Below are 22,467 nucleotides of genomic sequence, written 5' to 3'. Positions count from 1 at the left end.
AGGAAAGGCTTTAATTCAAAGCAGCAGACATGTCTGATCTGCATAAATGGGATAAAAATGCTCTAGAAGAGGACAGAGTGCACAAAAGTTGTTCTGTTGCCTGAATGTGGTGTCAGCCGGTCCCAGTCCCTGCGGCTCTCACCGCGTTACTGTTCAGGCCTGACGGGAAGCTGACTGCAGCTCAGGACATGGCCTCGTTTGTTCACGGCTCCCCCACCTCCCCCTCCCTTCACTCTCCAGCCCTACCCCTGTGAAAAGAGTTATGCTGTCTGTTTTGAATGGACAGCGTTTTTCTTTGTGTGGCCGATCAAAACAGAGGGCAAAGTTAGTCAGCAAGTTGCATAGCTTCTGCATTCTGGTTCTTCAAGCCTCTTTTGTATGAAGTTTAGCACAATGTTTTACACTGTGTTTGACCTGAATGGCATGTTGGAGGTAGGAGCTCTTTTCCAAACTACAAAACAGAAAGAGGTAGAAAGTGGTTTTCTTTTGCTATCTGATTAAACTAAGTCAGGTTTTTATGGTATGGTGAAATAAATGTAATGGCAAAACATGGGGTGAGGGGGGTGTGGGGAGAGGGGGGGGGGTAAAAAGTCTTGGCTATAATGCAGAAAATTACAAAGTGCAGGATTTCTGAAATATTTATATGCTTTTATCTGATCTATTTCCTAACCACAAGGTATTTGCCTGAGAATTCCTGGCACTTTTCATATTACCTGAAGGCAAATGGTGTATAGATTTATACAAGTTATTTACAACAACAGCCAAGCCATTCCTCTGGAAACTAGGCTGCAGATCAAAGGATTGTTTTGATCTCTACTTAGCATATTTGTTTAACCTAGCCAGTGATTCTGAAAAGTGCACAAGCTTTTTGGTGATATGCAGAGCACCCTTTATCCGTCTTTTTCTTCTGTTAGCTGCGGATTTAAGTACTTTCTGTATTTAGGAGACAACTGGATTTGCCAGCTTTTGAAATTTAGTTGCCCACTGCTAGCAGTCTTGGCACTCAGAAATAGATAACTAGGTATGTTCCTCTGCTAATCCTGATCGGCCTTGTAATAGTATTTGTGGACTGTAGAGCACTCAATTAGGGCATAATGTGCTATTTTTATTTCCTTTAAGTTGGATTAAATGTGAAAACATGTTTGGGTTTTTTTTCTATTTCCATCTACTACATACTGTGTTTTTGTACTTTGCAAAGTATTGTTTTATACAGTTTCAATCAGGTCGAGTCTCTCAGCACTGAATTGAAAAATGTCAGGAGAGGAAAACAATGTCCAAGCGCTCTCTAACAAAAACATGCCAGGGCAATCAGGAAATTTTCTGGAATGCTTAAGAGAATGCATATGCACACAATGCCCTAATTCTCTTTTACTTTGGGTTTGGGAAAGATGAGCCCAGGTTTACTGAGAGCCAAAAAAGGGGGCAGATGGCTCACAAGAGGGATAAACCTGGGAAGTCATGCTGTAAATGTGTTTTACAGAAAACAATGAAAGGAGCGGACAAAGCGATTGTGGCAAAGTCCTTTGGAAAATGGAAAAGCAGCTCTCTAAGGTCCAGGACCATGGAGAAGCCGGATGAGCCTTCTGAGGAGAGTAAGGAGGCGAACCTTTCCAACTGCACCTGCGAAGACCCCCAACTCGCCAAGAAAGCAGTTGGTAAAGAGTACCTTATTTCTTATTTCGAGTTTGGCCAAACTACCGAATCACGTGGCTATTTTTTTTTTTTTTTATTGTGACAATTTTAATTATTACTGTGTTGAGTTGTTTTTTTATTTATTTATTTTTTTTGCTTTGACTCTTTGGCCTGCCATATCCGGTGAACAAACAAACCACATTGTTGGGCAGGAGAATTCCTTTTGAGGGAAAGTGTGTCTCCGATGATACAGTGTTGCCAGAAAAAGACAAAGCGAAAAATAGCAAACACAAAAACAGTCACAGGTGCATGGGAAAAAGAGAGGAGCGAGTGAATGGTCACTGTGGTCCCCAGGAGGTCTTTCAGTGTTAGCCAGTGCGGTGGGTGGACTTCTGACAAGGACGCTGGTTTGCAGCCAGGTGGAGTGTGTAACTGAGAATGCTCCTGTTTATTCCTTTCACATGCTAATGTGGCTCCTGTGCGACTTAGAAGCGGCAAAAAAGTTTTTCTTGGAGCGAACATTTTTGTTGCTCTTGTATCACAGCAGTGGTCTGATTCAAAGACTCAGCACTCCTTTTTATATGGGTTTGGGATCGTGCCAGGGAGAGAGAGATACTCTATAACTGTTTTGTACAGAAAGGCATTGAAATGCATTGGTTGAATATTTGAAAAGTGCAAACAGGTGCAACCATTTAACCTTCCCAACAATATCATAGAATAATTAGTGTTAAAAGTATAATTAAAGGAGCTGGAGTTTATTCCAGAGGCATTTTACTGGCACATGATACAGAATATATCTTATGTGCCCAAGAGAACCACAAAACAAAACCAAAAAAACCAACAAAAAACCCCACATATATATATATATATATATATATATATATATATATATATATATATATATATATATATATATATATATATATATATATATATACACTCTCTCTCTGTATATACATACAGGGAGAGAGAGAGAGAGAGAGAGAGAGAGAGAGAGAGAGAGAGAGAGAGAGAGAGAGAGAGATATTGATTTTTTTCTTTTTTTTTTCTTCATCCAATACTAAAATTTTTGGAGATAATCTCTGGTTCAGAAGAGGCTTGACACGGGGAGGGCAACATTTGTAGCCCATGTCTAGTATCCATTTTTGTGTCTTCCTTCCACTCAGTTTTCTATTAATATGTTTTATACAGAACCTTTGAGCAACCAGCTTCTTCAGCAATGACTCACCTTGTGAAGGGTGTCGGGGATGTCTTCTGGACTTCTGTTAAGTCATTAGTCTTCCCCATAGCTGTGTAGCCTACTGACCCAGATTAACCTATTGTAAAATGGGCGTGAAATGATTCAAGGGAAATTAAACAGGTGTAATGTGTTGACTCAGAGGGAGAGGTGAAAGTCAAGCTGCTGAATTCTTAACAACTTGGAATTGACTCAAAAATGACTTGTTGATTTAAAGAGTTATTGTCAATACCCACCTTTGTTCTCCTGCTCCAAAAAAACTAACAAAAGACTGTTAGATCTTACACCTTTGTTTTAATTTTTGTGTTAACACCGTCAAACTTTGATTCAGACTTTCTTTGGTTAAAGTACTGCTCTGATGAATATGTAGACGGCATAAACAGTACAGCACAAAAAAATTAGCTCTGGTCTTGTCTGTGTCTGGCATACATTTTTGTTTTGTTCTTTTCTCCTTTTTGAAGAATTTCATCTCCTGTGTTAAGGCAACATATGTATTTCAGTAGATTAAAATAACAAAAACTAACCTGTACTAAATTCTGCATGCGAACCCGTGAAAACACACACACACACCCCCGTGTGGACAAAATCAGCGTAGTGGACTATTTGAGTGAAATAAAATTGCAATGTAATACTTAAAAGTTCAATGTGTTGCCACACAAATGCACTAATCACCCTATTTTCACAATGTGGTATCAGTATTCCTGTATTCTTACAGTACGTACTCTACATCGATTAACATACGGTATAATTGAGGAGGACACTAAAGTAATACGGCCTCACACTAGGGGTCTTTCCATACCTTGTTGTGCACAATCTGTAAACAGCTTCAAAGGCATTGCATCTGCCATCTGCACTTCTAGGAACTCTTCTGCATAGCCATTAAAACAAGCTGTCTCAAAGGACATCATTCGTATTTCAGCCTCAACCCTGAATTACTGTGTGTTCATTATAATTATAAGGGAGGAGTGTTGCCAGGCTAGTCCACAGAATGCCAGGTGCACACTTCCATAATCTACCATTTTAAACAACTCTGAGCATCAACAACAGTATCTCCATGCTATTCAGCCATTAGTTCTCGCTGGCTTTCACGCTGAAACTCCACATCAGTCATTTGAGAACAGTTTTTTTTTTTGTGTGTGTGTGTGCAGTAAAAGACATGCGGGGAAGAAAGTGCAACACTTTGTTGTGTTCCATTTTCCTAAGCCTGCTTAGGTTATGTGACTGAGCCATGCTGCTGTGTGAAATTTTTATCCCGATACTGGCACTGTATCCTTGTGAGGGAGTCTTGTAAAATAGGTTTACTTAGCGCCTTTGCTGGCATTTTCCGAAGATAGCAAATGCACACACACTGTCCATGATCGGATTAACTGTTCTACAAAAATGATGTAACTCTTTGTCTTTCTTGTGTGGCATAGGTTTCTCTGCTTAAGTTTAGTGGTCATCCGCAGGAGAATAGACACACTTGAAATCCAGTCACAGCATTATAATCCACATATTACAAATATAACAGTTGACAGGCTTGGTTAATCGCTCTTTGTCACACAAATTTGATGTGTGGCTGCCCAAAGTGAATCACTCTCCCCCCAAAAATGCGATTTTAAAAAAAAAAATTTCCCAGATGTACTCCCCGGAAACAAAACCAACAACCCGTAATTAACACAAATTCTGATTTGTAAGGCATTTAATTTTGAACTTTGCCTGGTGTTTCTCTGTCATGTTGTGATGTAAATTGCATGTGATAAGTGTGAAATATTTTTTAAGCATCCAATATAGTATAAAACATGCAATGCCAAGTACACAGAGAGGAGGAATTTGCACCTGAGGACATATAAGCTTTTCATTCAGAGCCACAAGGTGTGTCAAGACTAAATGTAAATTGCACAAATTATGAGAGAAATCAGTTGAAAAATCTCAACGAATCTCACTTATTTACATTTTAATTACGACTATTACTTATTCTTATTTTTTTTGGATGTGACCAAAGCGAGCCTGATTCCCCCCCTACACTAGAAAGAAGAGGCAAAATGACTGTTTTTCCACTGGAGGTTTAGATGCTTGTTTATCACTTTTAAATACCATCATCTTTGCTGAAATCCCCTCTCAAAAGAACCTTTCACTTGCTGGAATAAATTCAAATTAAAATTTAAATCCCTCTTTGCATTTCTTCAGCCTTTTTTAAAATAGCTGCCTCCTTTTAGAAAGCTGTTTATGTAGTGATCTGCTCATAATCCAGTTTGTTTCTCAACAGCGCAAAAAACACAGAAATCGTATTATCACTATCTTGGAGAGATGATGCGAGAAATCGGGAAGTATAAATGTCTGGATCTGTGGAAGTTTTCAAAGTTTTAAAGCTGGAGGAAAAAAAAAAAAATCCTCTCAATAATCTGGTCTGTAACACCGTAATTTGACTTGCAAATACGCAGAAAAATAAAGTGCATTGTGCTGCAGTATCCCAAAAACATTCTCCTCACCTTTTGCTTGTACAAAGATCACTCGGAGCTCACTCTATAAACACTTTTTGGCATGTTTCAGACAACATGAAGACAGCATTTGGCATCAGGAAAGATGATGTATGACTGGGGGATTAACTCTTATCACAGACAAGTCACACAGCATCTCAGGAAACAAGTACTCTGATTCTTAAAAAGGGCCCCACCTTCCAATACACTGAGAAAAACAATATCTAATCAGAAAGGTAACAAATATAAACAGAAACAGCAGACAGCGCGCCGTGCTTTTTTGATAACAACCCATTTCAGATGTAAAACAACACAGAAGAGGCCATACGGAAGTTTAACGCGCTCAAGCCAAATTAGATTTATTGTTTGGAAACAAATTATAATTGTGTATCTAGAAAGTTAACCAAGATCCTAAACAAAAGCAAATCAATGACCCGCCCCCATTAATCACTCAAAGGCGGCTACTTGTGCTGGAGAAACTTACTTCATAATCAATTTCTTTGTTTTGTTCAAAGGGCATTTGCATTTTGGTTTATGTCACAAAGCTTCCTGTATCTGGCGCAATCAGAAATCGCAAGCCATCCATGTTAATGGTGGTTTTTCTATTTATTCAAGAGCATATCTCCAAATACTCAAGATAATTTTAGCTTATTATACAAATATTTTGAGTGATAGGCTTAACTTTTTTTTTTCTTTTTTGAAGCCCCTTGTGCTTGTAGTGTCATAGAAAATCATATTTCCTTGAAGACGTCAAGCTGAGGCAATTTTTTAATTTTTAATTTTATTTTACAGACTAATCATCTCCACCTCCCGTATCTTATCTTTTTAGCAGTGAGGACTCCAGACAAAAATGCTTATTTTTAGTTGTGTCTAGACATACTATTATGGCCACCAAGGTCATTATCAAAGCACACATTACACACACCTGTTACCATTGTTTAGTGGCTCGTTTTTGGCCAAGCACCCAAGCTCCTATCTCCTCATTCATAGGCGTGTCTGCTGCATTGTGAGTCTGCCTGGGTAAAATGGGGGGGAGGCAGGGACCCCCAGAGACACCCAGATCTGCACCTCACCTCTCAATGACACAACAAAGTCAGCCTCTCGCTTATAAAATAGAAGACACTGACTGACCAGCCAAGCATCGATTTGTTTAATGTAACCAATCAGATGCTCTTGGTTGAAGACAATAATTCCCAACCAGCTGTGACCCACTGCAGCTTGGATTCTTAGAATTAAGACCTGTAGTCCGAAGCCTTAGTTGGTATTCAAGTTCATAATGTCTTCCTCTGATTAGAAGGATCACAGTTAAAGTCTCTCTTCTGTGAATGAGATTCATAAGTTTAATTTTTACTTATACAACGCAATCCGAGTTGGATTTAATAACATGGGGCCGCTTGGCTAGAGCCATTTGCCCTTCCCTAGTTTCTTTGACACATACAAATTCAAATACGTTGATAGGTTTGCACAGATCTGTTTCTGGAAGAGAAAGATCTGTACAATGGTGTGCATTGCGTTTCAATTCTCCTTAATAACTTCGGAGGTTTGATCTTTGTCCCATATTTTGTAAAACATAATCTGTGGCTTTTGGGTTGCAATGCAACAGTCTCACCTGAGAGCATTAAATAAATAATAGAAAAAGTGACTCTTATCAAGGTAATACAGTTTTAAAGCTATAATTGGCAAGCAAAGGCAATTAGTCTGTTACGTAACTGATTGCAGTTTACCTGAGTAGATAGCCCCACTAACTATGCAGCTCTTATCTGATTGTTTAACTTGTTAATTTTTAAAGAACAGAACAGCAAGAATGCATAATAAGCATTTGAAAACTGCCAAATTTAGCAGGTGTGTCTTTGTATTTATTAATAAATATCATAGATTACTTAATTCTTCTTATATTAATGGGTCACTTTGTAGTTATTTTTCTGTTGTTTTTTTTACAACAGAATTTAGATAAGACTATTTATCTTAATCTAAATACTGTGATGCAGTGAAACTATGGTTTTTTTTTTTTTTACGAAAGTAAGACTCAAATGAGAGCCTCATATTGAAAGAGGACTTATAAGCTATCATATTTCATAGGACAATCAATGTAAATATGATGTGACATGAAATTTACAATTTAAAATAAAATAGGATACATTTAAACTAAATGATCCATTTCAGAAATTTTAATGACAGTTTATTGCCATAATTAATGATAATACTAAACTTAGAAAGTATTTTTAAAATGATATGTAATGTTTTAAGTAGATGGGTTAGAGACATTTTATTATATGTTTGAAATGGAACTAGGAAGGGACAGAATGGCAACACGGGGATCTGAAATAGCAGTGCAAATCAGCAAAGGAGCAACTTGACCCGTAGCCTTTTTTTTTTTTTTTAAATAGCTGTAGGCTGTAGTTTTCCTGTTCTTTTTATTTTGGGCTGATGAATGAAGGAAGTATCTATAATTGAATAATGGGTTACCATTTTACAGACCAAAATCATTTTATCGGGTTTTAATGACCAGGTTTGAACAACGGAATAGAAAAAGTCCAAAATTGAATCAAAGCATCTTCATAGAACATTAAATGAATGTGCAGCAAGTTTGCCTGTGGTCACAGCAATTTTCCTCCCAAAGGGGATTCCTGTGAACTGATCTAATCACTTCTGGTTTTAAGATGAAACATGCTGACAGATAATGATCCCCATGAAAAATGCACTGTATTTTCAAAAGAAGATTCCCCGTCTGTTGACATTAACATAAATGTACTTCTACGTCCCGGAGCCATATCAACATCAACGTGCACTTATGTTGGGCTCGTCATATTTGCATATGCAAATAGATATTCTTTTAAATGTAATTCAGCCCCTTTCATGCGACTTTGTGAGATGAACAAGCAGGCATCAAGTGGTTACACAATGAGGGTTCAGCAACACCAAGAAGAATCTGTCATTTTAGACCAAGGCTTGAAGCATCATAGCAGAAATTAACCACAGTTTGATAGAGATTTGTACACATCTGTCTCATTGAATGGCAGGGTGGATGTGCATTGTTATTTGGCTGCACGGGCTGCCATGTGAAATTAGTCATGTTTGCTTTGTCGAAATTACCAGGCGGCGTGTTTTGAGTGAGAGGGTTCGCTGAAGTTGCGCCGCTGACATTTTGATCCTGTCGTGCATTAGAAGAATCGAGTTAAACATATTTGTGTAGGTTTCACAGGAGGAAGGTATAGTGCTCAAAAACAACAGGGTGCCGTGACACTTCGCTCTGCTTACATAATTTGCAGCAGAATGCAAAAAGCTTTTAGACACAGATGTGACCCATTGTAATACCTTTCTAAATGCAATCAAACACTTTCTACAAATATGAGCAGGACTTTTTAAATGTGAACCCTTGTTTGACATGTAATTTTGTCCAACCCACTCCTCTTTCATTTCTCCATCAGCTCTCTCCAGTTATGCCCACATTTTCAGCGGATGAAATAGCTCGACAAAACACTAGTTTATGTTGTGAGTCGGCTCTGAATGAGTTTTCCCTCTCGCTCTCTTTTTAGATTCGAACAGATGTTGGGGCTAAAAGAAAATGTAACATTTTGTAATGGCGTTGTTGTGTAGCCCTCAATATGTTGTTCTCTCACAGTGTGTCATGATTGCTTAACATAAGTTGATTTCTTTTGCCTCAAACAGTCCGGAACATGAAATAATCATCCCTCGAACAAGCTGCTTGTGAGATTGTCTGCGTTCGCGGACAAAGAACATGTTATTTAATAAGATTCTTAGATTATTCCTCACTTTGATGTGTTTGTACAGTTACAAGAGACAAATGGTGGGAAAGAGGGTAAACTGGAGCACGTCTGCTCTCTTTGTATGTCTTTTTCACAGCGTAGCATGGATTGGCTCTCAAAGACAGTTAAAAATTTGACTTTTAAATGAGGCATTAAACAAGGTGATGATCAACTGCCAAACCTTAAGTAATGATATTCTCTGTCCTCAAGTCCCTGGCCTTGCATAACCAAGTGCACAAATCACAGAAAAAAAAAAAAAAAAGAGAACTGAAAATTCATTATTATCACATATTGTGTTCTCACGTCAGTCCCCTGAGGACAAGGGGTGGCGATGGTGGTGACAAGGGGGAGGAGGGGCATATCCCCAATAGAAATTCATGTTTGGGTGGCCCCTCACCATCAGCTGGGGGGATCTTGAAGAGGGGGGCTATCACTTATTTAAAACCCTGTGCCTCCCCTCTTTTGCAACCCCCACCCGACCCCACCCGCCACCCCCAGGCTCCACCCAGAAGTGTGGTTGCCTTTGTCATTGTAATCTGGCCCTGTTTGCTAAACGCTTCCACTGTTTACTCTCCGCCATGGGGGTTTGTATGAACAGGAGTCAGCAGGACGCAGGGTGACATCACTTTTGGGTGGGGAGGTGTTAAAAAAAAAAAAAGAAGCTGCATTTATGTTTTCTGCTTTTCCCTCTTGTTCTTTCTAGTCCTCCCTGTCCCTGTCCAGGCTTGTCGAACGCATGAACTAACCCGGGAAGGGGGGGCTCAACTGGCCTACGGGGACGAATTACACCTAATTACTTGCATAACCGCTGTGCAGGAGGGTTTGTGCAGTCACCAAAGAACTCTTGCTTTTCAGTGGAACTTATAAGGTAAATGATTTAAACCTACTCCACATGCTAATAGTATGTCCACGTCTATGCTCATATTCAGTGAATCAGATGTCCCTATGAGTCTCGTTTGTCAGATTAAATGTAACTTCCAAAAATGACCTTCAAGCAGATATTAAACATACTTTACAGACCATATTGTGTTTTAAAAAAAATAGTATCTATTTTATTGGTTTGACGCAGTATTTTAATTTTAAATGTCATGTTTTCAGTAGTTTTAAGTGGGAAAACATCGTAGCAGGAATATGATGATCCATCTGTGCGTAGTTGATATGTATAATTTGTTTCACTTTGTGATAAAGTTCCAAAAATAAATGAGCCTTTCAATAATAGTCTTGTTTATTGAATGGGTTTGCATGCATGTGTTTATGTTGGTTTAGGAGTTAAAGTTTATTCCAAGTCATGTAATGTTTGCGATCAGGGTCGGATTTAAGAGCATGTAGCCCCCTGGGCTGGAGCCAGTTTTGCTGCCTTACTTGTCTTTTTTTTTGCACATGCAAATGAAAATAGATTGCTGGTTAAATGCACATAAACCCCTAGGTTTATATGCCTTTTTCAAATGAAAATAAATTTTCTGTATTTGTTTTTTTCTAAAAAGCTCTAAACATTTTTTAAAAGTTGTTTATAAAGACAATATTGTCATTTCTTTTCTTAATACACTTTAATTTTTACATAAATATTATGATAACTATACCAGGCCTACATTATGCTATCATCACTGAAATACACTAAAAACAATAAACAAGACTGTGAGCTTATGCTTCCTCTTGTTATGTCGGATCTGCTTTGGTTTGAGGATGATGTTAGAGGCGGTGCTACAATGTCAGAGTTTTTAAATAGTTGCATTCTTTACGTGAAATTTTTTAAACTATTGCTTTTAATGGCTACAACTTCTATTCCTTTGAAATCGACATGTTTACAAAACATCCATTTATAAGACTTTTTTTTTTTTTTTTACCTCCAGAACCTAGAACCCAGAGGCCCTAAAAGCCCTAAAAGTGTGGTGGTTATTTTTTCCCTTGCTATTTTGTAGCTTTCCAGTTTTGATGCTGCGCTATTACCTTTACAGCTAACTATTAAAAGTTATTTTTTTCCTATGTATTAATGTTCATCTACTATGAGAAATGTAATCATATGACTCCAAAAGAATCTGTCAACAGTGTCTCTCTGCTCACATTATACTCAATTCCAATTTTTATTTATTATGGTTGTTCACATACTAATTTTAATGAGGCCACCATCAGATTCTAGTTCGAACAGTCTATGGCCCTGAAGTGTTCTTCATTAGTAGAAGAAAATGTGACTTTACTATCAAAAAACATACCTACAGAACTAAATATGGATGCTACATGTTAATACATGTGTCAGTTTTGAAATAGCCGTGATATTTGAGCCAAACAACTGTGGCTAGCTCCTTCAGTGATGTCTGCTCTCATGTTCGTAATTACTTTTATTTTGAAGAAGACTGATTTTATAGCAAGTCATAGCATATAAACGAGATAGTTTTCAGTCAAATTTAAATGTTGCTCTGTGTAAATGAAGTTACTCAACTGAAACCTTCAAATCTAAACAAAGATGTCAGCAAGCGATTATTAAGCAGAGAAACAGTCACAACATTTACTATGCCTGTTTCATCCAAAGTTTACGTCTGAGTTAGCCGTTTCCCTCCTCTTTACACACAATAACATAAAACTAGACTGAAATGTGACTCTTTAATGACATACAGGACCTTCTATAAATGTGACTAGGATCTAATTGTAAAAATCAGATTTCTGCTGTTCACACTGTTTAAAAAAATTAGACACGGTTCACATGTAGGTGAAAAAGTCGGATCTGGTCCAGTTTTGCCAGCAGTGTGAACATAGCCTTAGAATTTTTATAGTTTCACCAGGCACAATAGTGTGTCATATTGTCTATCAGTCAAAAGACTCTAAGAGGAATCAGAACTGAAATAAAGCAGAACAGAGTTCAATGTAAAGTCCTTAAGCAACAGCATACAATTGAATTAAGCAACATGTGACTTTTAACCATTTTGTGGTCTTTTGGATCTGGCTTACGAAAATACCAAACTACAATAAAAAAATAACAGCATTGGGTAAAAAACATGGGTGTGAAAGGGTTTGTTTACCAATCTACAGGGCTAATGGAAATAGGAAGGATCAAAATGGCAATGAGTGGCTGCAAAATGGGGAGACCAGTTGGCGAAGGGGTGAATTGACCCAGACCCTTCTAAATTCTCACCCAGCAGGTAAAATCCCAGGAGGCTACTGAAGTCACCAAAAATCCCTTTATAAAAACAGAACGTTCTTAAAAAAATTTAAATCTCTGTGTTTAGCTGAAAAAGAGTGAGAAAGTTACCAACGTTAAAAAGGAGGAAAAATCTGACTTAACTCTGAAATCAACTTTTCATGTCATCTATTTTTGTTGTTGTCGTAGCGATAAAGTCATAGACACTGGAACTGGTCTGTTGAGCCATTGTTATCGTCCCTGGCCATCTGCTGCTGAGGAGTGACATTCCCTCTCATTTGCATGATGAGTGATGTATGAGGAGCATGGGAGGGCATATGCCCCGGTCTTACCACAAAGCAAGTGAAAGTTTATTCTTTTTAAGCACACAATAAAAACTGATGTATAGAAGAAACCTGACAGAGTTGGAGGAAGAGAAAAAGATCACCTCTGTGTGTGACCCTGGGTGTAAGTTTCATCCCCCGTGAGCTCACATAAGAAAAAAAAACAAACAATCTGTGGTGTCTGTGGACGCGTCCGCGCGCCTGAGTGGAGGCTAGTGCGCGCATCTGCCTCCTTGTGTGCCTGTTTGTGTTTTTTTTTTTTTGCGGATGTGGGAGTAGAGCGAGGAGGGATGGGAGGGGAGAGCAGGGGGAGGGGGGTTTGGTGGCTGTTGATGTGCAAATGTGCATCATGTTGAAGGGCTGTGAATGGGGAGGTGTGACGTAAAAAGGGACCCGAACGCAGGTGCTTATCTCGAGGCTGTCAAAGGCACAGTATGTCATATTCCTGGGGACTACCTTTCAAAGCCGCAGCACCAGCTCAGCTATCAAGAGACTGGGAGAAAATCAAACTTTTTGGATCACAGCAATAGGTTGGTGTCAAAGTTCTTTTTATTTATTATACTGACTGTTTGGTCAGCATTTATTATCACTGATCCGCCGTCTTGCGCGCGTATAATGACAGGGCTTTTAGCTGATGCTCTTGTAGATGCTGTCTGGTCAGGACTAACGCGGGAGCTGAAATATACAAGTGATGGAAACTTATTCAGATTCACAGTTAGATTTCACCCATCTGCTTAACTTGTGCTGTGAAAATTAAAAGAAAAAGAAAAAAGAAGAAGAAGAAGAAGAAGAAGAAAAAAAAGAAAAAGAAAAAAGAATTATGCTGGCAATTGTTTTGTACCAGGTCAGGGGGTATTTAAAGAAATCTTGAACTGATGGTGAACACTGCATGTCTGCTACAAACCGGCATTTTCAAAATCTTTGCTGGAAAGCAAGCGCAGCTTCTGTTCAGGTTTCAGACAGTTTGAGAGGAGATTAAATGGCTCAAACTGCTTTTTGAGAGGCATGACCTATTTTTGATCATCCAGATAGCATGAGATACTGTCTCCCCAGATTAGATCCGTCGCGTTTGTGCAGAGAATAAGCTTGTCTTAGAAGAACACATGTTCGCATTGTGTGTGGAGACAAAGCGTTGTCAGGTTGCCTGTGGCTTTGACAGTGACAGCTGTACATACAAGACCACTGAGCCTAATGCACTTAAACATTTACTTTCTGTTCCAATAACATGTTTGAGCAGTCAGGCAAGTGCTTTATTGCCTCTTGTTCTGGCTTTCAAATAATTTGTATTGGAAGTTTGAAAACTATCCAAATTGTGACCATAAAGTAAATTACAAATCCGTTTGCCTCACATGTTCTGAAGAGTATTCAGCTAGGGCGAAACAACACTAAATTTCTGCAATTATTTGCCTGGTAATCGCATTTAAGTTTGAAAAGGTATGCTAATCCTCAACCTGCAGTGATAATAATTCAGTCGAGAGGTTAACTTTTAGTGTCAGACGTGCACAACACTTAGGTTTAAACAAAGTGTGTGGGGTCGAACCACTCAGCAGTCTCCAGAGTAACTATTGATTCAGGAGGCTGGATGCTAGCTAGAAAAGTTCATGATTTACCAGTAACTCGCAGCTCACTAATGGCTCCTCAGCTACCCCGTACGAACAGACTTTAAGTTGACTCTTGTTTGGCAAAAGGAGGACTTTTTGAAAAAACAAAAGAGAAGAATGAGAAAAGTGTAAATATGTTGCTGGATGACTTTAAAACTTCAGCAGATTATCACCTCTATATCTAAGTTGTAAATAACATTTTACGTGCACAGTTTTCTGGGGGGGGGGTCTGCATATTTTGCCGTCCAATATATTCCAATTCTTCGGAAATATGATTATTCTTTAGCTTGTTTCCTAACACACACCTAAATTCACAAATACGGCTAAAACCTTAAAACCCGAGACATTACTGGAAAAAGTTCAGCCAGTCATTCATGAAACAGAAAGAAAGTGCTTTCAAAGTTGCACCTCTACACTTTGTTTTAATTATGAAAGCAGCAAAGGGCTGTGGCAGGTCTGTGTGTTACAGCAGTGATAAGTAAAAGACATTACTCCTCTCTCATCCACACTCCTTCCTCTTCAAAGCCCAGGGATGTTAGTTGCTACACAACACGTTAATGTAACCGGTGTTTGCCGTCAAGGAACTGTCCATGGTACCTGCTGTAAGAGGAAACCGATTTAGAAACTTACTAAGTCCTCCACATTGTTGGACAACGCACAGCAACTGCATGGGAAATGTAGATCTTTCTTTACTCTGACTAAATTAAAATAAAAAAAAGCAGTTTTAGGCGTAATTGTCAAAAATGTCTTATTGTTCTGGAAATTTTAATCCACGTGTCTTCTGGGCAGCCTGACAGAATCACACAAATAAGAACCGATTTAAAACACATCGTGTTACCTGTTTTCGCCCCCAACTCAAACTTCAGCCAGTTAATCCCAAAAATGAATTATGTGGATTTGGTTCAAGTAAGGTTTTCAGAAATGATCCATCTGCTGTTGAGCAGCTGGTGATCGGATAAATGTAATTAATTGCTTAACTTTTGCAAAAAGCACTGCAGTAAAAATAGTGCTGTTTGTGTATCCTAAAGAGGAAAAATTGTAGCGCAATAGCGGGATTTGTAGCTCCTGGTTTTTAGTCTAACCATACTGTAGCACTGACATTTTAGGCAGTAATCCAAAGTAGTTGTGAGTTTGTTTAAAACTGGTTAGATGTAAAATTCATTGTATAATAATATGTTTTGCACATTAAGAAAATACAGCTAAAAAGAAACAAACACGGTAAATATCGAGGTCTTAATTACATATTTTACACTGGTACCAAATTTATTTAAAAGTTGTCTCTTCCAGAGAAGATGTGTTAAATTAAGTATTTTTATTATAACTTTAAGATTTTGAAAATTGTGTTAATCTTTAGGTGGTGCAGACATAAAATACATTTCCAAACCTTTTTATGGTGAAAATGTTAGAATGATTAATCAGATGGGATTTTCCTAAAAACACCATAAAACAAAAAGAAAAAATCCTTTCACTTAATTCGTAAATGTGCTTGACAGGACAAGCCTGTAAAATCCTTCCAATTAATAATATATTGGATTTTTTTTTATTTGTAATTTTTTTTTCTAAATATATTTCAGAATATACCTTGATTGTAATGTACCTCATTGGCTGCGGTTTTGTTTGTTGGCCTAACTATAAAGGATCTGCTTATACCCTCGTGGGTTGGGAAGAATTAGGATTTATGAATTTATTTCCTCTGTTGTATTGTTTAAACAGCTTTGGTTTAGTTTTGATCCCTTCCTCTTGCCTTTGAGGCTGTTCCACGGTGTCAGCTGTTGACTGATAGTAAGAGAACTGCCTCACAGTGTGAATGAAAGAAAACTAGCGGTTGGTAAACACTGATAAGGGATAAATAGAAAGCGGTCAGGCAGAGATAGTTCTGTGGGAGCCCAGATTGTGTGCGGTCTGTTAAAATGAGATTCTGAGCCTGTCCTTTTTATTCTTCCTCCCCTCCCCTCCTCTGTGCGGCGTTTGTCTGGAAAATCTCCAGTGACCCGGCTCGGCAGTCCCAGGCTGCAGTATTCTCTTTTTGTATTTGTTTTGTTTTCTAACAAGGGTCAAGTTGGCCAATAGACATGTCCCTTATGCTTATAGACAGCTGTCATGACTTCAAGTACTTACAATGGCTACATTTTCTAGGCGTTCTGCACCACCAGGCACAGCTAAAATAAACATATGAAAAAAAAATTAAAATAAATATTTGCACAAACTATGGGGACACTTTTTGTACTTATTTTCACATAATTTACTTCCAAATCCTGGGACCAATTCTCTCTATTTCATTTAAGCATAATCAATTAAGACTGCATGAATATATAAATTATTTTATTAAAGTGATATACTTTCACTTATGAATTTTAATTGTGAAATTTCTCACCTAAAGGCAGCGATAACTGTTGCATTTAGTTCTTTTTTTTTTTTTTTTTTTCCAGAAACGAGTCTTGTTCTTAATTCTGATGTGAATCTGTGATTTATGTCATAAAAAGAACCTTTAGAGGTTTTACCTTGAGGATCACCAAGTGCTGTATTTACACAGAAAATAATTCAGCCCACTGTAGCCCAGCAGCTAATGAGATTGGTTGTTAAGTAAACGACACAAAGGGTACCCTGAAAAAAAAAAAGAAAGGAAAAAAAAAAAGCATTTTGGGGGAATATCACAGTGTCTCTACACACACACACACACACACGAACACGCACACACACGTACACGCGACAACCAAACGCGCTCTCGCAGCAGCGACACCGTGGACTACCCCGTAACCCCACCTCGATATCCTTCTGCTCCGTCTCCTCCCTGATGTCCCCGAGAGATGAAAAACAAAGGCTAAAAGGGGCATGGTAAGTCAAGCTTGTGATTCTGCCCTGTCGGACATGTTAACACGACAGCGTTCAGACGTCGGGGAGACAAGTGATTCTGTTTGTCTGCGTGAGGATGCGCTGTGCTGTGTAAGCCTCAGGCTCAGATAAGTGGATTAATGACCGGGTCAATAACAGGGAATGCTTTATTCATTTTATTTTATTTCTTAAATAGGGACTCAGGGTAAGACTAGCACGTTTTAGTTTGTCATTTTTAACTTCTGAATTGCTGCTTAAACTTTCAGTTAGCTGTTAACTTTATTTTCTTGTCTACAAGACTTGTTTTCTGTTCAATAAATAATACTGGTTGATGCTAAAACTCTAAGATGTTTTAGTTTAGTTTTGTAGTTTAGTCTTTTTTTTTTAAGGTTTACCCTAAAAGCAAAGTGTTTGTGAGTGTTAGAAAAGAGGAGGGCTGCTCAAAAGATTGTTTTGTAAAGCACTCAAGCTCAGTTTGAATCAATTACCGAACTGCTCAGTTGCACACTTAGCAATATAAGATGCCTATTCCCCATACACAGGCAAATTAGACTGTGTGGATCTTTTTTACCTACTGCCTGGCTCTGTTTTTCAAATCCCCAGAATAGTAGCACTAGACTAGAACATCAGTGTACAAAATTCAAGTGCCTTGGCATATCGTGCTCTTGTGTCAAGCTCGAAAGTGGGTTAAAGTCCATGGTGTATATTAAAGCCTGGACTTAAGTCAAATTTACATTTTGTCAAAGATTACTCCCTTTATTGATGCATATAATCATATTCATGGACCATCTGCTGATTTGGCAAGCATAGATCAAACTCACAAAACAGCCCTGCTAACCTTTTAAGTACAAAATAGTCTGGCTTAACTCAGAAGTGTGTGTCTGTGTGTGTGTCTGTGTGGGTGTGTGTGTGTGTGTGTGAGTGTTAGAGATTGGATAATACTTAATTTAGATCCTCCAGGCTGCTTTTGCCATGTTTTATTTTATCACAATGGCTTTGGTTGCAGACCCGGATTTATGTTTTAAAAAGTAAATATAAATGTTAAGGGCCAGTTTACAAAGACAGAGTACAAAGGTCGGTAGATGAATAGAAAACAATAGCAAGGGTTTCTTTGTTGATGGTCTGTTTTGAGTCAAGAAATTGATCAAAACACCCAAATATAACAAAAAATAAGTCTAAATATTTTTTTGAAGAAATGTTGGAATGACAATAAAAATGTCAAAATAATTTTTCAAGAAGTCAAACTGATTTCTCTAAAACAAGCCAAAATTACAAGAAAAAGAGTCAAAACACTTCCAAGAAAAGTCCAAATAATGAGAAACGAGTTTAAATGAAAAAAAAAAAAAAAATTTTCAACCAAAAATGTAAATGACAAAAATTACAAAATTAAAGGTCAAGACAATTTTTCAAGAAGTTATAATGACATGAAAAACTTTATAAACTATTTCCAGTATAAAAAGACTCAATTGCAAGATTAATTCAGTAGAATGGTCAGATGAAAAGTTATTATTACGTGCATAAAAAAATTAAAAATGTAAAAAAAAAAAAAGTATTCACTAAATACTAAATATTGTGAATGAAGCTGGGACGAAGAGGAAATGATTATAAAATTGCGGTCAATAAATCGAACAAAAAGACCAGCAGTAGCTCCATCATGAATAATTAAAATGCTTTAATAGAACACAGGAGTTTCAGCATTTTGATTACTTCAAACATGTTGACTTTATACTTTCATTTTTGACTTTCGACTGATTTTCTTTTGTAAACATTTAGACTTTATTCTCAAAATACAATTTTCAATTTATTGTTAACCTTTTAACTTCAGAGTGCAAGAAAACAAGATCTTCCATAAGTGACCCAAATGCTTATTTGTAGCTTAAACTCTTGTTCACAGTGTACCCTTTCTGAGTTTATGCTGGTTGCCTTGGTTACATGGCTTTCACAGTGCAGTGTTACGCACTTCCACCTGGATGTGAAGGGCCGCACCGGTGTCACACATCGACTGTAATAAAACTCTGCCTGAGTCCTCTCAAGTTGTTCTAATAACTAATTTAGTCCCGAACCATCTCCACAGTGTGTGTTTCATCGAAAAAAAAAAAGAAAAATTCACCACCGGGCATCCTTAACGGCACGAAATACTTATGTTCGACTCATTCCAAACAAAGCTTACGCAGATTGAGAATTCATATGCCAGAGGTAAATCCGAGTTAACACGGATTTATACTGGCATGAGTTAAAGGACTAGAGTTTGTAATCCAGGTGGCCAAGGGATTTTACCATACAGTGGCAAAATTCACTTAAAACTCCCCCAACATCCTGAGCCGCTGAGCTCAGCGAGCAGACAGATTGTTCAGAATTGATGACAGAACATCTATGTTTCGAGCTGGACTGTGCATGTGTTGGTGGTGTGTGTGCGTATGCTAGTGTTTGCATGTGCACATATGTGAGCATGTGTGCTCCTTTATGTGTTCCATTAGTACAACGGGAACCGTTTGCAATGAGACCTTGACAGACTGGTATTATTGTTCTGAATCAGTGTATATGGGAGGTGCATTGGGACCACTGCCTCCCATATGCATAAAAATCAGCGGCGCAAATCAAAATACACCAATCTGAAATTGCTCTCCAATGTCCACTAAGTGGTAAGGAAATCGATCAAAGACCTCACATTTCTCGAATAATTGATATTTTTGAACAGCCTTTGATCGCTATACCGAACGCGTTTAAAATAACGTCGGTTAGTGTGTGTTCACGTGTGCACATGTGTGAGGAGGACACGGGAGCAGAGATAGAGTGGAGTTGTTTAATGACAGGAACAGCTGACTCATTTAGAGAGAGCAGTGAAAGGTAATTAACCCTGGGAAAACTACAGCTGCCATGCGAGCTGTTCACTTCAGTGCAATCTGATTAGGAATCACCACTCGAGTCCCTGACTCCTTTCAGACCCTCTGTGAGCATTGTAAACTTTTCCCTTTTGCCCCCCCGAGAGCCCCACAGAGCACTGGAGACCTGCCTTTTGTGACGGAAAGGGGGGGATTAGCCGGAGCGGTTACTACGTTTCTCCAAATTGCAGACCACCTGGTAGCTTTCATGCGACCTCCTCCATGAAAAGGGGCTCCTTGGGCAGGGACAATGAGCGGGATTACTCTGCTCATTGTCGCACTAGAGCTGGAAGTTCTTTTTTTTCACCCAAACACCTGTCCCCAAATTAGACAGGTTTGAAAAAGCATGCTCATGATAGAATTCAAAGATTCGGCCCAACACAGGAGCTGTTTGACAAGCTGGACACTTGCCAGTGGATGAATCGCGCGCCGCTCAATTTATTACGCTATTGATGAATGGCTTAGAGGAGGAGGATACAAATTTTACATGTTTCAATATTTTGGTGTCCCTAATTGGATTGAAATTCACAAATAAAATAGCACATCATCTAGGCCCTTTTTATAAGATATGGGGACTAAAAGCAGCAGAAATGCGGTCAAAAACTGAAATTGGCTCTTTGATGTCAGAAGAAACAATCTGGACTCGGAGCCTCTGTGTGGTCCGGCTCCAGATGAACCCAATTTAGAAGGAAAGGCTTTGGGATGACTTTGGAACGCGATTACAAGATTCATAAATCACCTCGGCAAAGGTGTCACCATCTGACTCTTTCATGGGACTCCTGCTAACTCTGTCCAACAACAAGTTTCCCCTGTAGTTTTGCCATCATAACAAATCATTGAAGCGATAGCTTCTAGCCAGACTCCTAATTGTCTGTTAAGAATTCTGTGAGCTGTGCTCCTTTATTGAAGCGTCTCTGTCTTGGAGAAGTGATAAGATGCCAATACGCTTCTCTATAAAAGTACACTTTGGCAAAAGGCACAAACACTTTGCTTGGCCGTCAGGATAGCTGTGAGGCTGTTATATCTGAAATCGCAGTTGACTTCAGGATTTTGCCTGTGTCTGCATGAAACCACTAAACTCCTTTACACAGAGGAATGCTCATAAATTGTTGGCAGGGTTTTTTTTAAGATGAAGCTTTTTTTTTCTTTTCTCTGAAGCAAGCACATAAAGATCTTCACTTTCATTTTTACCACTGAAACAAATCTCAAAAAGTTCAAGACTACTTAGCATCTCTTTTTGTATGATCTAATTGAAAAATGGGAAAATAAGACAGGCATCAGACTTTTGTTTTAAGGAATTATCAGTTAATCTTTACTGGATATGAGCCAGTATGACATTGTCATGGAATACCCTTTAGTAAAAATATCATTGTTTTACAACCTTGCATATTTGGACCGCAGGACACAGAACAATGTGATTGATTATAATTATTTGGTGAAAAATAATTTATATACATGGGCTCAAGCATAAATATAAACAAACTCTAAATTTAGTAGTATTTGCCAAAGTATAACAAGCAGACATTAGCAGGATAATTAGTCAGACTTCCTGCTCAGGTAGCCAGGCGGCAGTCATCTGCTTAACAGACACACAATACCTGCCAAGTGTTGTTTTCAAACAAGATTACCTTAATAAGACCAATAGGTGGCCCTACTTTTAATCTCCACAACATAACTGAATTTGTCTTTCTTGTAAGAGAGGTATGAGTGCAGCAGCCATCTTTCAGACTGTGTGCAGGGAAAGTTAGGGGAGGACGTGCAGAGAAAAAAAAAACTTATTTCTTATAAGAGGTATATGGATAGTGGTCTTCTTTAAATCAATTGTTTGGCAGTGTGTATAAGAACCATGTGGGGGAGGGGCAGGGCTGCACACCTATACGCCTCAAACAGCCACAGAAAACCTTGTTTGTATTACTTTTAAATGAGGGGTAAGTCTGGTTGCCTCCATTCACTCAATTGAATTGATGTGTGCAGCAACAATTTGAGGAGGGACAAAGTTGCACTATGCTTAATACAATAAGTGAAAACTTCCATCACTTCTGCTCTGATTCTGGCTTTTGCATAAAAGCCATATAACCCAAAGGAACAGTGATGGGAAAAATTTGCAGTTTTAAATCTAGAACTTTTAAAAAAATATGTGTGTGCCGTAACACAAGTAATCAGCCCACACCTGTAGTATCCATGTACTGATCAATCACCTGTTGTGAAATTCAAGACGAGGAAAAAACCTAAAATTAAACACAGACATTTTGTGACCCATCTTCCCTCCTAATTTATTTTCCAGTTATTGGACTGTCCAGCTGGTATTTAGACACAGAATGTCTGATGGCTTCATGGCCACCTCGCACAAAAGAAGATAACAAAAATCCCCCCCACACACACACACACGCACGCAAACGTGCATGCACACGCATGCACACACACATGCATGCACAACACAAAGTTGTTTATCTAAATACTCTCTGAACAGAAGTTGATTTCACTGTCTGACCAAGGCTTAATTTACTTTCCATGAATCTATTTGCATCTCAATGAAAAATGGCAAAAGCAATCACCAGCTTGCCCAGGAAGAGGTGTGAGCCTTATCCAAACAGGTATGTT

General features: G+C 38.4%; 1 protein-coding gene across 6 annotated transcripts in view; it reads left to right on the top strand.

Moving 5' to 3' along the window:
- The first annotated feature begins 319 nt into the window (after positions 1 to 319).
- The window catches only part of st18 (ST18 C2H2C-type zinc finger transcription factor), a 48,405-nt gene continuing 26,257 nt past the window's right edge, over positions 320 to 22,467 (top strand). For 2 of the 6 annotated variants that reach the window (XM_008434253.3, XM_008434252.3), the window contains exons 1-2: positions 320 to 468; positions 1,481 to 1,655. In XM_008434253.3, coding sequence (XP_008432475.2) covers positions 379 to 468; positions 1,481 to 1,655 — 265 coding nt within the window. In that variant the 5' untranslated portion in view covers positions 320 to 378. Of the gene's footprint in view, positions 469 to 1,480; positions 1,656 to 12,869; positions 13,082 to 16,787; positions 16,988 to 22,467 lie in introns of those variants that run through there. The other 4 variants (XM_008434256.3, XM_017310126.2, XM_008434254.3 and 1 more) reach the window with 3 other exon arrangements.

The sequence above is a fragment of the Poecilia reticulata genome, chromosome 17, assembly GCF_904066995.2.
Source record: "Poecilia reticulata chromosome 17, P_reticulata-male-v2, whole genome shotgun sequence".
In the NCBI taxonomy this organism is placed as follows: domain Eukaryota; kingdom Metazoa; phylum Chordata; class Actinopteri; order Cyprinodontiformes; family Poeciliidae; genus Poecilia; species Poecilia reticulata.
Note: the sequence above shows the minus strand (reverse complement) of the source record. Positions and strands in the feature narration are given on the sequence as shown.